Source organism: Coturnix japonica, chromosome 2 (assembly GCF_001577835.2).
Source record: "Coturnix japonica isolate 7356 chromosome 2, Coturnix japonica 2.1, whole genome shotgun sequence".
NCBI classification, from domain to species: domain Eukaryota; kingdom Metazoa; phylum Chordata; class Aves; order Galliformes; family Phasianidae; genus Coturnix; species Coturnix japonica.
The window spans coordinates 32,706,711-32,723,303 of NC_029517.1; the positions used below are offsets into that span (position 1 = coordinate 32,706,711).

Consider the following 16,593-nt stretch of genomic DNA (forward strand, 5'->3'; position numbering starts at 1 on the left):
GTTAGCTGATAATGTTTGGTATTGGCTTGGAGTTTTAATTAAGGCTGTTATTTAACATTCATTCTGCACCTGTGCCTAGATGCCAAACAGAGGTCCCTAAGTTCTGAGAACAACTGTAAATTAATCTGCTTCAACATATGTGCAAAGAGAGCCAGTAGTACTTCCTAGGTCTGATCTTTTAAAACAACTTTAATATATTAATACACTTCCAGTTTACTGTTCTCCTGAATGCTTCTAAAATTGGCATACATTACAATGCAAGCTGGGAAACATCAGTATCTGAGATCTGATGATCAGTTAATATCATCTAGCACTTTTTCTAATTCAGGAAGAACACAGCAGTTATTTTATTTACCTAGCCTAATTATGGCATTTGTTCTGTTTGGAGGTACTAGAGTGTTATTACGAAATTTATTGATACACCTGCTACAGGCTTGGTACTTGTGGAGAAGGATTTCTGCTTACACGAAATTAAATAATGTGTAGTCATGCACTTTGCCAGTACTAAGACCATCACATTTACAACCAGGTGCAAAACAGTTTTCAGGTTAACATAAAAGATCTGTGAAGAAGAAAAAAATAAGAAAGGAGAAAAATTAAATATGAAAATCACATAAAATTCATGGATATTAAAGATTTTTTTATCTCGACATACAGAGAATGTGAAAGCTGAAAATCACTTCTGAAATTTCTGCCTGGCAGACTGAAATATTCCTCTTAATATAGCATGCAGGCTTAGTGACTTGTCTGTGGTCAAAGTATAGACATCTCAATAAAGAACAGAACATTCATATCACACAGTAGTCCGTAGTTCCTGCAGATTTTATTGGAAATTGTTAATTAAAATCATAAATCATTAATTTGCTTTTGTTTTTTGTATAATTAATTAAGGAAAATTTCAAGGCCTTGAACAGCTTTTATGCATGTGTGTCCCTGAGGATTACGTTGGTCCTACTTTCTTCAGTCCCTTACACTGATGTAAAAGGCCCTAGAGTAGAAATTCAAGATTTTATGAAAAAGTTTGATCATCTAGATGTAAGCACTAGACTGGCTTAGGAGCTAAAACTACAAAGAGATGGGGCAAAGTTGAGCCATCTGTCTGCATGGGATTCCATCAAAGCGACACTGAGCCTCATATGTTTGCCCATCTACATTCATTCAGAGGCTTGGAGACTTAGTCCAACATTTTTGTAAATTAAAAAAAATGTTGTTTGTTTGTTTGTTTGTTTTTGTTTTTGTTTTTTTGTTTTTGTTTTTTCTTTTTGTAAATTTTTTTTTTTTTTTTTAATGAAAGGAAAACCTTTTGTTTTCTGGCAATATGTCCAAAATTGTCATTTTTCAGTGCTATGTTTTATTTGATATAGCTGGTTTACCATGAGTTTCTCCTTTTGTAACAACATAAATATTTTGGTTAAGATGTTTGCATGTTCTTGGAAGCCAGTACTGTGCAGATGCACATATTTGGTACATTTTTGTTTTGTTTTGTTTCAGGTAATATCGAAATTATCAAACAAGTCTTCATTATCTCAGGTATGTTACCTGCATTTTAAATCATCAGAGCTTCACTTTGAAACATGCACATAGTTACAGACAGAGTAAAGTTGGAAAAAGTCCAAGTGACTTCACTGTGTTCAGAACGAATCTTAAAACAGCATCCTACAGATAGTTGTGGCACCGTCCATTTCATGTCTAACTGCTTATGATCTCTTTTTCCAGGTGCTGAGTTTGTTGATATAACACTTGCATTTTAAATAAATTGTTCCTCAAGCCAAAGTCCCAAACATGGATAACATTCGTTCTCTGTAGAGAGTAGGCTGCGTCACAGACACGTCCTATCCAATTTGATCCTTATATCAGCCTTCAGGTAGCTATTACGGTTAACACCAAGGCTGTTATTCTATTTCTTCTAAACAAGTTCTTTTGAAATTTTTTAAAATTCTTACCTTTTCAACCTCAGATTGGAGGCTCCTAGTTCACTGTGTCTGCCAAAGGATAATTATAAGACAAAAACATTAACTCAATGGAAATGTGCTGTATTACACAGCAAAATTAAACCTATGATGCAAAATATTTAGATACTGATAGGAGCTTATAACATTTAGATAAATCCCCCAAATGTGTATTTTCACCCAGCTAATCTTACTTGGTCTGAACTGGAAAACTGAACTACATAAGCTTATCTGAGAAGCTTTTGTAGTTAAGATTAGCAATGCCATAATGAAGTCTGATTTAAAAGAGTGGCATGAAAAATAATTAAATAAATAAAAAAAACCAACTTTTCTGAAAACATGAAATTATACTCGGCAGTTCAGTTTGCTGAGATATGTGTAGTTTGTTACTTTGGCTCGGATCATTCTGCATTAACAATCCAGTGATTTGTAGCAGGAGAATAAATAAGATTACTTTTGATTAACAAACTGGCCCTGACGTGAGCTCCACATTGTCATAGCTCAGTATTCATAACCACTGTATTTTATTACCGTGAAAAAGAAATAGAGAAAGATACATTGCTATCTTGCACAGCGCTTAGTACATCAAGCATAGAACCCAGGTCTACGAGACTTCTAATTTGCTTTGGGTCCAACACCAAGCACCAGCAGAGTTGGTTTGTTCTTTGTAATAACTCAATTCCAAAGCTAACACTGTCACAATACTCATTCATTGATGCTGATCTGTAGAAACTGAGAAATCTGCCAACTGTCTCAGCAGAGGTTTAAATCATAAAGGACACAGAGGATCAACTGAATTGTTATTAATGCTATTCGCATAATACAAATGGTTCAGTCTAAAAATGTGGAATTGTACAAATTAGAAGTCTCGGTTCTTTCCCTGAATGTGCCAGGAGTCTGAAAGTATAACACTCAGAATTAATAACACCTCAGTAAGACAAGATTAATCTACTCAAGTGAACATGTGCCACTTGGCTCTTGAGACCTAATCATGTAATCATCAGGTAACGTATTGTTTAGTCTCACTAGCAATATCACTAGACAGCCTTTTTAATGCATATGTATCTTTCTTTGTACATATGTAGAGATATAGTTGCAGAGAGAAGTAATGGAAGAATTCCAAAAGAACCCTGGTTCTAGCATGAAATGAAAGTTGATCTATATCTGAGTTTGGTCCACTGTGAGTGCAAGAAACTTTGTTTCTGCAACATCAGGCTTTGAATTTTACCTTAGCACTTATCTGCTCTTTTAGACTGAGCTCAAGGGAAATGGAAATATAAAGAAGAAACTCCCTTCAATTGTAGAAGATGAGGAAGATGATGAGGAAGGAGAAGAAGAGAGCAGCACACTTTCACCAGTCCATACAAGAGGTACAACTTGCTCTCAGCAGAAGAAGGCTGGAAGCAATAAAAGCCACCTGGGGAGAAACTTGAAACAGTTGGCCTCAGGAACAGTGCCCTTCCATTCACCCATTCGTGCTTGCAGTTCAAACTCCTCAAGGACCAAACATGAAACGGAGCTCCATTACTACTCTAGAAGGAGGGAGAAAAACCTTAAGTTACACCTTTCAGCAGTGAACTCTGGAGGTCCACCTGACTTGAGCCCAAGGTAATGGAAGCAGTTATTCTCTTCCTGTAACATAACATCTATTAAAAAATTATGACTATAACACTAAAAAAAACCCCTCTTTTTTCTTTCTTTTTTTTTTCTTTTTTCTTTTTTTTTTTTTAACTTTGATAATTTTAATACTTTCTTAGTGTGTCAACATTTCATTCATTCCACAGAAAAGGAAAAAATACTCTCATTATATAAACTATTACCCACTTTAGGTCTTTAATGACAGATGAAGAATTTCTGTGAGTAAAAATAGAAAGTACAGAGCAATTATAAAAATGAGTGTTTGAACAGATGGACAAAATAATACTATAAAGCCAGACTGTAATAATCTGTATTCCCACAGTAGCACTGCAAAGCATTTTCAGTCCGTCACACAGACAGTAATTTAGGAAGCAAATCAATGATAATACAGCATAACAGAGGAAAAAAAAACAACAACTAAACAAAACAAAAAACTTGCAGTAGTAGAGAATTATACTGGAAAAATATTGTGAAGTAATATTAGAAATACTTAGGTTTTTACATTAGATAAAGGAAACCTGACAATGCAAAGCATATATAAATTAAATGTGTACAATAAAAAATGTAAATGTGTTGTACAGCATAGGAAGTTCCGCACGAATGTGCGGAAGAACTTCTTTACAGTGAGGGTGACAGAGCACTGGAACAGGCTGCCCAGGGAGGTGGTGGAGTCTCCTTCTCTGGAGATATTTAAGACCTGCCTGGACGCCTTCCTGTGTGACATGGTGTAGGGAGCCTGCTTTGGCAGGGGGGTTGGACTCGATGATCTCTGGAGGTCCCTTCCAACCCCTACAATTCTGTGATTCTGTGATTCTGTGAATTTTGACACAAAGGAAAGTTATTCAGTGGTTTAATGTTTCATTAAGCATATAATTTAAAATATTTAGGGTGCTGGGTTTTTTTGTATGCTGCTTCTAATTTGACTTACTTTTTCTATTTCCCAGTTCTTGGAACATAATCATTAATTGATAACAAAATTAAGAGCTTTAAGGTCAATTCATTACCAAAATCACAATCACATGTAACAGTATATAAAAATCCTCCCAGCCAATCATATATTTGATCATATAAGGGCATGTTAAATAGGAGCAGGATACAAACTAATTCCATTTTTGTCTATACAAAACCTATGAAAAACCAACTTCTACATGAGAAAAAGTGAAAAGTATTGCAGATATTTTCTCATTTATTTTTTTGGATCTCATATGTGTTTTGTTCAGATCAGCTATGACAGAAAGTCATTTCCATTTGCATAACAAGTAGCAATTCAGGGAAAAGATTCCTTTCATATTTTCTACTGAAATGTTATTTTGTTACTGTTCTTAACGTATCCAGCCAGATATCTTTAAGACTAAATGTGAAATAAGAGTTTTTACACATCATATTATTTCTTATTTCATTTCAAAAGTTTATAACTTCAAAATGATTCTCTTAGTAGGCTGGGAAAATGGCCTTTGATGTATGTATTTTGCAGACTTTTGTTTGGTTGGTTGGTTGGTTGGTTTTGGTGTTGTTTTTTGTGGTTTTTTTTTTGTTAATCCAAAAGACTTTTGTATTTCTCTAAATCAGTATATATTATTAAAATATTTTAACTGACAAGCTAAAAACACTTTAAAAATAACCACATATTTTTTAGCAAGTATGACAGAAAAAATAAGATCTTTGTTTAGATTCTCAAATTTATTTGCTGCTGGACAGTGATGTAAGGGGAAAGTAAGACCCTTCTTTCACCTGAATTGTTCAGTCAGTACTGTGGGGAGATGAATAACCTTGCATTTTCAAGAGAATGTACTTTGTTTCGAACAACTTGTTCTGGGCATGTTCCCTAGAGCAAGCCAACCAGAATTCACTTCAGGTTTGTCTCTCGCACACTATGGTAAAGGCAATAAAGTAGACATACAAAGACTGGTTAAAACATCGGAACAGTCCTTGGCAGAAGAAATGGAATTCAGCATCCTACCTTCCAGAATACAGTCATAATCTTACCAATCAATTTTTGCATTTTGCATCTGAAACAGAAGAGGATCAGTAGGAGGAAAGCCCAAGATTAATAATAAAGGCATGATTGGCAGGAGGCATTTATGTTTTTGAATATCCTCAAAGCCATATAGAAAACAGTACTCCAGTGCTGACCACCTGGACAGAAGAGGTCATGTTAGTCTTTTCTGCCTTTCTAGGAATTGAGATGTACATCTTAGGGGGAAAATTCATGGCTGTAGAGAAAGGGTTGAGACTCTTGTGCTTAAATGTTACCAGTTCACTAGATTATTATTCCACGTTCCTCTTGCTTGTATTTAAATAAACATCTTTCCCACTGCATATTTACTGAGTAGGGGCCTGCCTTGTGGCTTTTGAGGACTAGCTATTTTTGTTAATATATTTTCTTTTTCATCTTTAAGTACTTTAAAGAATATACCAGCTGTAAATTCCAGTTCCTGTCTGAGTAGTTTTTCCCCTGTGTGCTTTAAAGCCAGTTAAATTGTTAGCATTTTATATAATTAGAAATCTCTACAAAAGGGATATTGGTATTTAAAGTTTGCCTTTTGGAGCACTGCGGCCAGGTGACATTAAATAGATTTTATAGCAAATTCCACAGAAATTATTGAGGTTTTTGGCTGCAGGTAACAGTATAGTTCAAAACAGTTCAAGCACCACTTATGAGACTCATAATATAATGTAATGTAACAGTTTCTAGATATCATTAAAATTAATATTGTGCAAATTTCACCATTGCTTAAATATATCTATGAATGTGATAGTTATGAAACTGTTTATAAAACAGCTTAATTACTCTGATTTTTCTTATAGAATTGTTGATGGGATTGAAGATGGAAATCATAGTGAGGAAAGTCAAACCTTTGACTTCAGCTCTGATCAGCTCCGGCAGGAATCCAGAGCATCTCCAACAGCTGGAGGTGAGTTTTACCTGGGAAATTACACTTCAGAGAAAAGAGTTTTTGTAACTGCTTTCCATCCCTCTTTATTTTATTGATTCTCAAAAGGATAAATCCTTAAAAGAATAAATTGATGGCATAAATTGATTTAACATGTATCCACCCTTCCAGTACCAATTAAGAGTCACACTGAACAGTGTGGAAAAATGCAACAGCATGCCCATTTGTTATTTTCCTGCTAGCAGACTGTCATAATGTAACATCTCGCAAGAAATATTGTATTTACAAGCATTATATTTTACCAGCAGCGCTTTAGGATCAGTCAGGAGCCTCCTGCTCCTGAAGTTTCTGGCATGGAAGGCACAAAACAGGTGGACAAAACCTGATATCAGAACATTTAAATACAAAAATAAATAAACAAACAAATAAATAAATAAATAAATAAAGACCAATATATATAAACTTGTTTATTTTTGTTAAATGGATGCTTACGGAGGCAAAGGAGTCTACAAGTTTTTCAGAAGCAGTGTTAGTGAAAATCTGAATAGCAAAGAGTTTATGAAGTCTTGAAGGACTGATACTCTGAAAAGACAGAAAATAGCTACACAGAGAAACACAATCAGGAAAAAAAATCAAGAGGGATCAGGAGAGAGACCAGTGGACTAATTCTGAAGTGACCAAGGTAGTGCAGCTCAGACTGTTTCCAGAATACTCTTTCTGTGGGTAAATATTCCTCAGGTAGATATGTACCTTTTGCATGAAGGCCACTAGAACACTTTTTGCTCTTCTTCAGACTGAACATAATAGTCATAACAATAGCTTAACTTGTATCTTTGTTTTTAAATATTGTTGACATGTCACACCATTGGCATCAGAGTTATCATTTTTGGTCCTTTCAGGTCTAGACTGAAGACAGCAATACGAGCTTTCTTCATTCACAGTTTTCTTACATGTAATAAAACAGTGACTATTAAACACAAGATTTTATTTTTATTTGATAGAAGTACAAAGTAAGTTTTAATTTAATGTAAGCATAAGTACAAAATTCATACTGGTGATTCCAGGCTGTTATACTGCTCTCATTTACATGTATTTGAATTTTCAGAGGCAGAAATTGGTGCTGCAGTGCTTGTTATCAAAGCAGAAGAGACCAAACAACAAATCAGCAGGCTTAATAGTGAGGTAATTATATCTTGGAGGTTTGGGGTATTGACAGTGATTCAAAGAATGCTGGAGAAAACTGAGAAAATGTTGGGATATGATAAATGTGCAATAAATGACTTAGAAAAATTAGACGGAATTCTTAAATTTAGGGCAATTTGAGTTTTTGTAGCTCTCTCACAGGTTATTTTTCTACATGAAAGCTCTATAAAAGTTTGTGTTACATGCTGGAGCTAAAAATAAAGTGAGGTTAGCATAGCTGGTATATTGAATTTTCTAAGAATTTCTTCTTTATGTGCTTCTGTTATTTTCTTTCTTCTCCATCTTTCCCCACATCTTACACCATCTTTTCTTTTGGGGTCAACACTACACTTTTGAAGAATTTCCTTGAAAGAAATGAAATTCAGTCAGTTTCAAATCCACATCAACTATTTCAAATAACTTTATCTGAGTCTATTCAGAATGAAACAGAAGAATATCCATTAATTTGGTAAGATAATTTGCATCTTCTGAACTAAGATTATAGGCATGGCTGGTTTATACAATGAATGCATCAACCTGGTTATATGTCAAACTGTAAAGTTCAGAACAAGGCACCATGCACCACTGACTGAACACTTTTTATCACAAGGAATAATCAAAAAACTCAAAAAACTTAAGGAGAGATTAAACTAAAGTTGTCTAGACTTTGATGTGATGGGTAATATCTCCTGGGATTTAGTCCTGAAGTGACAGATCCTGTAAGTCATCCCATGGATCAAAATTTACAAAAAGATGCTTCACTAGAATGCTGCTTACTTGCATATTCTACATGGCTTCAATTCCACATACTCAAACATTCCCCACACAGATTGACTGAACTGATGGCACTGAATGACATGATACTTACCCAAATGAGCCTATAAGTAGTGTTGCTGGAGTACACTAGCTATTCTTTTATTTTTGTTGCTCTGATAACTATTGAATACCACTTGTAGACCTTATTCCTCTATTTTTCATCAGTTGATGTTGATCACAAATGGAAGATTACAACTGATGGTGCAGCAGGCTGAGATCTGTAGTTAAAATACAGACAGATTTAGACATTGAACTCTGTAAGATGTGCAGCCTCCTTCTAAAAAACAAAATATTGAGAAAACAGTTCACAAGTAGTCAAGAGCAACAAATATCATCATTAATACATTTTATAGTAGAAATCAGAAGTCAATCAACAAATGCAAAAATATTTGATTCCATGAAAGGCAATTGTATTACTACAGTTCACTAGCTAGCTTAAAAACCTTTAGTTGTTTGCTGGGAAAACAAAGGCAAGTATCTCATTCACTCAGTACTGCCCGTTATTAGTAAAGCAAAGCAGTTACCCCACAAACAAATCTACAAAAGAAGATATACCCAGCTTAGCTTAGGTTACCAGTGGAATTCACAGCAACACTTTAAGTCTATGAAATTCACTGTATAATCCAAAAATATAGTCATTTATCTAACAGTGAGACTAAAAGGAGACAGACTTGATTTCACCTCTGCTGCATATTAAATTTCGGATTAACACTCAAAGATTTCCTTGGAGGAAGACAGGCACCAAAGCCAGCTACTAGGCACCATGAGAGAAACTTCAACGTTTCAATTTCCTGCTGCATAACTCCATGGATTAACTGTTCAGCCAGTTACCCAGCTACATTGGTAATCAGTGCTCCATAGTCTAGTTCCCCAGTGGTCAACAACCCAGTATTGTTTAATTTATTCATCATTGTCTTGGATGAAGTGACGGAGTGCCTCCTCAGCAAGTTTAACTATGATACAAAATTGAAAGGAATGGTTTCATACCCTAGACTGTTTTGCTACCATACAGAAGTAGCTTGACAGACTGAAGAAAAGGGCAGAGAAGGACCTCTTGAAATTCAGCTTAGGCAAGATAAGGGTGCTAGGCCTGGGGAGGAATAATCCTGCGTACCAGTATAAGGTAGGAGCTGATCTGATGGAAAGTAGCTCTCCAGAGAAGGATCTAGGGTCTTCATGGACAACAAGCTGACCATGAGCCAGCAAAGTATCCTTGTGTCCAATAATACCAATGGGAATCTTGGCTGAATTAAGAATAGCACTGACAGCAGGTGGAGGGAGGTTATTCTCTCCTTCTACTCAACCCTCAGATTGAGTGCTGCGTTCAGTTCTGGGTTCCCCAGTAAAAGAGAAACATGGAGCTACTGAAGTGAGTACAGAGAAGGGCTACTAAATTGATTAAGAGACTGAAACATCTCTCCTAAGAGAGCTTGACCTGATCAGCCTGGAGAAGGCTCAGGGGGAATCTTATCAATGTGTGTATCTATCTAAACGGAGAATCGAGCCATAAACCTAGAGTAAGGCACTTGCCTACCACCGTATCATTGTCTATGCCCTACCATGTGTTTAGCGCTTTCTCATATATGAATATGAATATGAAAATACTTCAACTTAAAAGGCATATACAGCAACCAAATCTGAATTATTTAAAACATAGAGCAGTTAATAAGAAATAAGAAAATACCCAAATTTTATTCATAATAATTTTCTCATAACTTTCAGAAGGCATGCTCCCCTTAAAAAAAAATAAAAATAAAAAGAGGGAACATGGTTTCATATTTGGACATGCAAAGCATAGCTATCACAATTCATGAAGACAAACACAAATTTCATTGTCATGTCTCTTTCATACTACATTCATCTCAGCTGCAGTGCAGTCTCCAACAGCTGCATTAGTTAAAGCAATGCTAAGGACTACAGTCAGAATCAGACCTACACTACTGTGGCTATTGGGCTACCAAACCACATCTTCCCTGGTTAGCTCAGAGTACAGAGTACACAAATCTGGGTCTGCATTCACCCATGCAGAGATGCTCTCAGATGTCCAACATTATCCAGAAACCTGGATTTGTATGTACAGACAAGGCATACAAAGAATGAGGCTAAGTTGAGGTCATGCTTAAAGTAGGAAAATGGAGACTGATTTCATATTTTACTAAGTCAGTAGATATGACAATTACAGCATTGTATCAATATAATGAGCAGGGTATTCACATTTCTCCTATTCAACTGAAAAACAAGCAAACACAAAGAAATATGAATAAGGTCAGGTTTTCTAGCAGAAAAATTGCCTTCTATTTTACTGCATGTTGGAATACTTACTGGAAATTCAGCTATTTAAAATTTTTGTTATTGTTGCAAATGTTCAAAATATTTTAAGCATTTGGCACTTATTCGGATCAGTGAAAATGCATTCATATGGATATTTCACTTTCATCTAACAATAGTGTTGCCGTGTAATCCTAACTAAATATGTTTATCAGATCACCTGGAGAAATTTTATAAATAGAATATTTTAAAACATGTTGCATCCCACTGCTGCAAACAAAATCATCCTCTTCTCAGGAGAGGGGAAAAAACACTTTTATAGTCTACTGATCAGCTTCACACGGGGCACCAACTTCTTACAGCAGACAATCCCATGTCTGAGGCACGTAACGCCGGGGGCTAGCGATCTCCCCTCACTAGGACCATAGCAACACTGACACCAATATGGGGATGCAGCAAATGGCGTTTATTGCAGCGCAATTAGCACCTTAAGTACTCTAATTACTTCATCTACACCCCTTAAGCATAGGTGTGAAGTGTGCACCTAATTTACATCACAGAGCAGGAGACTGAGCAAGGGGTATCCTGCCACTTCACAGACTGAATCCCCGCTAAGGCCTACAACAACTGATAAATGTTCAAACATATTCCTTCAAGTGTTCACACTTTCTAAGAACTCCTGTCTTGCTTCTTTTTTGTATCCCTTTTGTTCTGTAATTTGATGAATGTAAAGTATTCTTTACAGCTGTTTTTGTCAATCTTTTAATTCTAGCTGAAAAGTTTTTGACAGAAGATGGTAACTAAAGTGATTGATATCTTAATGCTTGGGCATTTATTTATTTGTTTCTTGGTCTGTTTTAAAGCAGGATGTAAGGCACAGGGCCTACTCACTATAGTGTTCCTTCTGCTCTTTTCCTTAGTGGAAATACATCTGAGGCATGGAAATGAATCAAAAATGAAAGTAACTGGGTTTAAAAATTAACTGGGGAACAGAAGATGATTTGAACAACAAAAAATATTACTACTATGATAGGAGATAACCATAATATTGTTAACTCTAAAATGAATTTCATTCACATTGCCATATTGAAAAGATCTGTTTTCCTAGCATCCAAACGTAAACCTCTGTTGACATTTATCACCAATTTTTCTCTTGTGCCTAGAAGGTAGAAGAAAACCCTGATTGTTATTCTCTTTCTCAAAACCATTTATACTGGAAACATCGTTACAGCACATCTTTACAAACCTGATTCCTACACACTTTCTTTACTCATTCCATTTTGTAAGACTCCTTATTTTCTTTTGGATTGTCTGTGATTAGATCTTATAAAATTCTTACAAAGTACATGATCCCAAGTTGTGCCAGTCAAAGTAATTCCTAATAAAACTCTCTGTGTCCAATAAAAAAAATTAAAAATAAAATTAAAAAAAAAAATTAAAAATGTTCTGTTGATGTATCCTGGGAGCATGACTAATACATACAGCATATGATTAAATGTAACACCAAAAACCCTTTTCTGTTATAGGAAAAGGGACCCTCTCTGCATAAGAGTATTATATTTATGCTTGTAATGTGTTGTATTTATACTCATGCCTCCGATAGTTTTCAGATGTGTTAGCTATTATCTTTGTTGAATTGCATATTACTAATATTCAAAGTGAATGTGAACTCCATTTAGCAATTAAAAATAAATGTAAAATAAGAACAGGCTAGGAAGGACGGTTAAAATGACTTGCTTGAAATATCCTCCCAGAACAATACCATGTTTATTGATTACAATCTGTTTAAGTTTGTTCATGAATCTAACATTGTTAGATCTAATCTTGTTATATTTTGGTTATATTTTCTTAGTTGGTTTAGAAGATTGTCATTTGGATATTATCTTCTGAGTACCCTTCTGGCAAGACATAAACTACACTTTATAAAACCATATTGTTTCACCATGAGTTATATTGCTTCTTCTCTTGTAAGCTAGAATTTTAACTTAGTTTTGTTCTTATTTAATAATATTGACAATCATCTGAGTGTCCTAATTCATCCAGATAGATTGGTTACCCCAGAACTACCTGAGACCTAGCCAGCAGGTTGGCACAGAAACCAGAGATTTTTCATACTCTGACATGAGAAAGCAACTTTCAAGATCTTCTGGATTTAATTCACTTAAAATGAATTATCACTGCACAAATTGTAAATATTCAATCCAAACTGAGAATAGTTGCCCTGCATTTTTTTCTTCTGCAATTAGCATAATTCCTAAATTGCCTTTCGATCAGATATGTCTGTCTCTAAAATAGCAAGGGTGTTATAAATGAATAGACAATCTGTGAAAAGTCTGTCTCAGCTCAGTTCTCATTCAGTCAACTTAGCTGGAAAACAGAGTATCAGCAACCTGTTAATCTGAGCCTCAAAGGCAGTGTATTCTGACTGAAAATCTCACTGACTTCATGAAGCTCCAGAATAGAAAAAACAATGGAAAACTAAGGAAGAGAACAGAAAAGCTGCATCTGCAGTGCAAGCAGACAGCTTTCTCTGCACTGACAAAATTCAACTTCCATTTCCCAAAAAGCAAATTTTTTTTCTTCACTTCCTTGGGTGTTGAGAAAGAGCAACAGCAGGAAGATGTCTTGATCAAGTTTGAATTTCAAAAGTAAGTAAACCACAGAGAAAAAAAAATAGCAATATATTCCAATAGGCTTCTAATCTAATCTGGACCTCTCCAGGTACACTGGTAAGCAACAGACTTTGAAAGTCTAACATTAAAAGAACAGGGAAAAAAAAAGAAAAAAAAGAAAAAAAAAAAAAAGTTGGAATGTGTATTGAAAAACAAAGACAACTGTTTATCCAATGCTATTTAATCAAAGCACAATAATAATTATCATGTAACATTATAAGGAGCTTTTCATCACTTATGAGAAGGTTTAAACATAATAACCTCATTTCCTACCTAACTACAGAAGACAAAGCATCCAATTGAATTTCATAGCTATTTAATACTGCTAATGAAGAAAAACACTACAGAAGCTGTCAAAGTAATTTGGAACTGCGAAAAATACAACTACTAAAACTTATGTTTTTTTTAAATATTTAAAAACAAACAAACAGCAACAAAACTAGTAATCCTGTTCTCTTAAACTCCGATTTAAAAGACAGTATTTCTTCACAGCAGAGTCATGTACAATCAGGTGGACTGTGGCTGTAATGTTTCCATTATAACTTTTTATTAGGTTGTTCAATTACATCAGCATGCCACAGGTAGTATAACATGTAGCTGAGCTAGGGGATGGACTATTTCCCAGACATACATTTGTAAAGTGTGTCTCCTTAAAATAAATCTACTGCAGACTAAATCTCATGTTTTAAGAAGGGGAAAATAATATATATATATTATTTTACAACATATTTCAGGCATAGCTGTAATGTGTACTGCATAAATTAATGCTGGGGTATTTTCTTCTGACATAACAGGTCACAACTTTAACTCAAGAAGTATCACAATTAAGTAAGGATATGAAGAATGTGATGTACCTTCTAGAGAACCTCCTCCCATCCCAGAAGCCACCAGGATTTTGCACAGTGCATGGCATATCTCGGAGTCCTACCCTGGAAAGCCTGCAGGCTCGGATGGCTTGGACTACACGTCAACCTTGCACACACATGCAAGCTGGGAACATTACTTGCACCAAAGCACAACCTTGCCGCAGTAACACATTGTGTGACATCTGGAATACAGATCTATCCTCTGTAGGCAGCAGCCCCCAAAGAACTGAACATAACCTTCAAAATTCTACAGACAGTGATTTTTTCTATACATCAGGCCTTCATAATTCACCTTCCCAGTATCAGGTAATTCAGAAAGATAATTTGCAATTTTTAAGATGCACCTCTCCCCATTCAGACACTACCTTGACCCCTCTTCAGTCTATTTCAGCAACACTTTCTTCTTCAGTATGCTCTTCATCAGAGACATCGCTACACCTTGTGCTGCCCAGCAGGTCTGAGGAAGGGAGCTTTAGCCAAGGTGCAGTCAGCTCATTAAGCCTGGAGAATCTGCCAGGATCATGGGACCATGAAGGAGCAGGTGGAACAGTTTCTGCACAGACATCAGATTTCCCCTTAGATATTGTGACAAGCACAAGGGACGTTAAAGAGAAAAACAACCAAGCCATAGATGTATAATGAGAAATAGTGAAGTGGTGTTCAAAGCATGTTCCACAGCTGCCACTTGAAAATTTAGAGAGTACCACACGACTGCATTCTTCTACTTTTCTCTGGTGATCATGGAGACATACAACCATGAAAATTCAGATTTATAGAAATTAAGACAAGGTATTCCTGGTTCATACTATAGGAAAAAATAAATAAATAAATCTAGAATCTAGAAGCATGTTGAAAAGCATTTTCTATACGGATAAAACTTTCTGGTCTGTTAGGCAGACTGTTGTGATAGTCCAAAGACCTTGAGGGTCAGAGCTGCTGGAAGTCCAGGATAAAAGAACTGTCATGGGCAGCTTTTATTCATCGAAGCAAAGGTTTTCCCTGAGTGTCTGACTGTTGTTCCTAAACAATATCCATGGCACTGCTTGCTTCCAGTGATTGTGGGTCCTGCTGGTCTGTTTGTCAGTTCTGTGAAGACGAGGGGACAATTATCGCTGCATGTCATCTAGACAATCAACCAAATAGAGCTGGTAGAGAGTGGTCAGTTGTTGCACGTTATTTGTTATGTAAATGAAATCTCTAAATTTATCAAAAAAAACCTATTTTTATATACTTGGTATGAAATATGTAATTAAAAATATTTAAAATATTTGTAAGGAGAATAATAATTTGTTTTCATTTTGGTAAAAGCTTGCATTTTTAACAAGAAATGTACTACCAACATGTATTAGATCAAATACTATTTATTGTTAAGATTATGTAGTTTACAAATGGATTCCCATTAATGTGCATGCAATTTGCAATGAATGTATTCATGCTGGTGGAATACAAATAAATCAAGGTATTGTTTTATTTAAAAAAATAAAACAGCTGGAATGTTGTATGCCAAGTCGGTTATCAATTCTTAAACTGTTAATTGTTATACTGATAACATTCGATACCCTTGGTTTTTGTCTTAATATTGCAGTATTACAATAAGAACTAACATACTATGCAGTCCTGCCTGGGGACTTTATATTTGGACAAGAAAATTAAGAGAGATGAAAGCCATTGAGTAAACTGCCAGAAGCATTTTATAGGAGAAAACCTGTAATGGCTTAGTCAAAGGAAAAGAAGGTTTGAAGCATTTATTTATTTATTTTTATTTCTATACCTAAGAATTTATTTCTGACCTTTAGCTACAAGAACAGACTTTAGGTTTGGGAAATTCTTTAATGTCAATATATATATTGAACTTTTTTCTGTATTTAAGGTATTAGAAACACACACTGCTTCAGTGCAAACAGAGCAACTGCTTTGCATTGGGATTTCAGTTTATTATTCATATTTATATTTCATTTAAAGATCCACATTATGCTTCCTATCTGCCTGTTCTTTAGCAAACTTTCTAAAAATCATGATTATAACTAAAAATAAATGTTTTAAAATGGACAAGTTAAATAAATTACATCTAATAATTAATGCAAACTGGTGATTGCTATGAAATTAAAACTTAGAGAGCAGAGACTTATGTTTAACGTCCTTTAGAGGTTTTGTTCTGAAAACTTCAAAGCCTAGGTTCATTGTTAACATTTGGATGTGCACAGGAACATAAATCCCAGCTGATACACTGTGCCTGACTTCCATCTCTTCACATCCTTTTTCCCTCTGGTACAAATTAAGGACAGAGTGTCATCTTTTATTTTGAGCT

At 35.2% G+C, this 16,593-nt stretch overlaps 1 protein-coding gene across 1 annotated transcript in view; it reads left to right on the forward strand.

Moving 5' to 3' along the window:
* KCNH8 (potassium voltage-gated channel subfamily H member 8) overlaps window positions 1–15,792 on the forward strand; it is a 150,768-nt gene extending 134,976 nt beyond the window's left edge. The window contains exons 12-16 of the mRNA XM_015854013.2: window positions 1,492–1,530; window positions 3,202–3,557; window positions 6,396–6,502; window positions 7,587–7,663; window positions 14,214–15,792. Coding sequence (XP_015709499.1) covers window positions 1,492–1,530; window positions 3,202–3,557; window positions 6,396–6,502; window positions 7,587–7,663; window positions 14,214–14,924 — 1,290 coding nt within the window. The 3' untranslated portion in view covers window positions 14,925–15,792. The remainder of the gene's footprint in view (window positions 1–1,491; window positions 1,531–3,201; window positions 3,558–6,395; window positions 6,503–7,586; window positions 7,664–14,213) is intronic.
* Window positions 15,793–16,593: the final 801 nt, after the last annotated feature.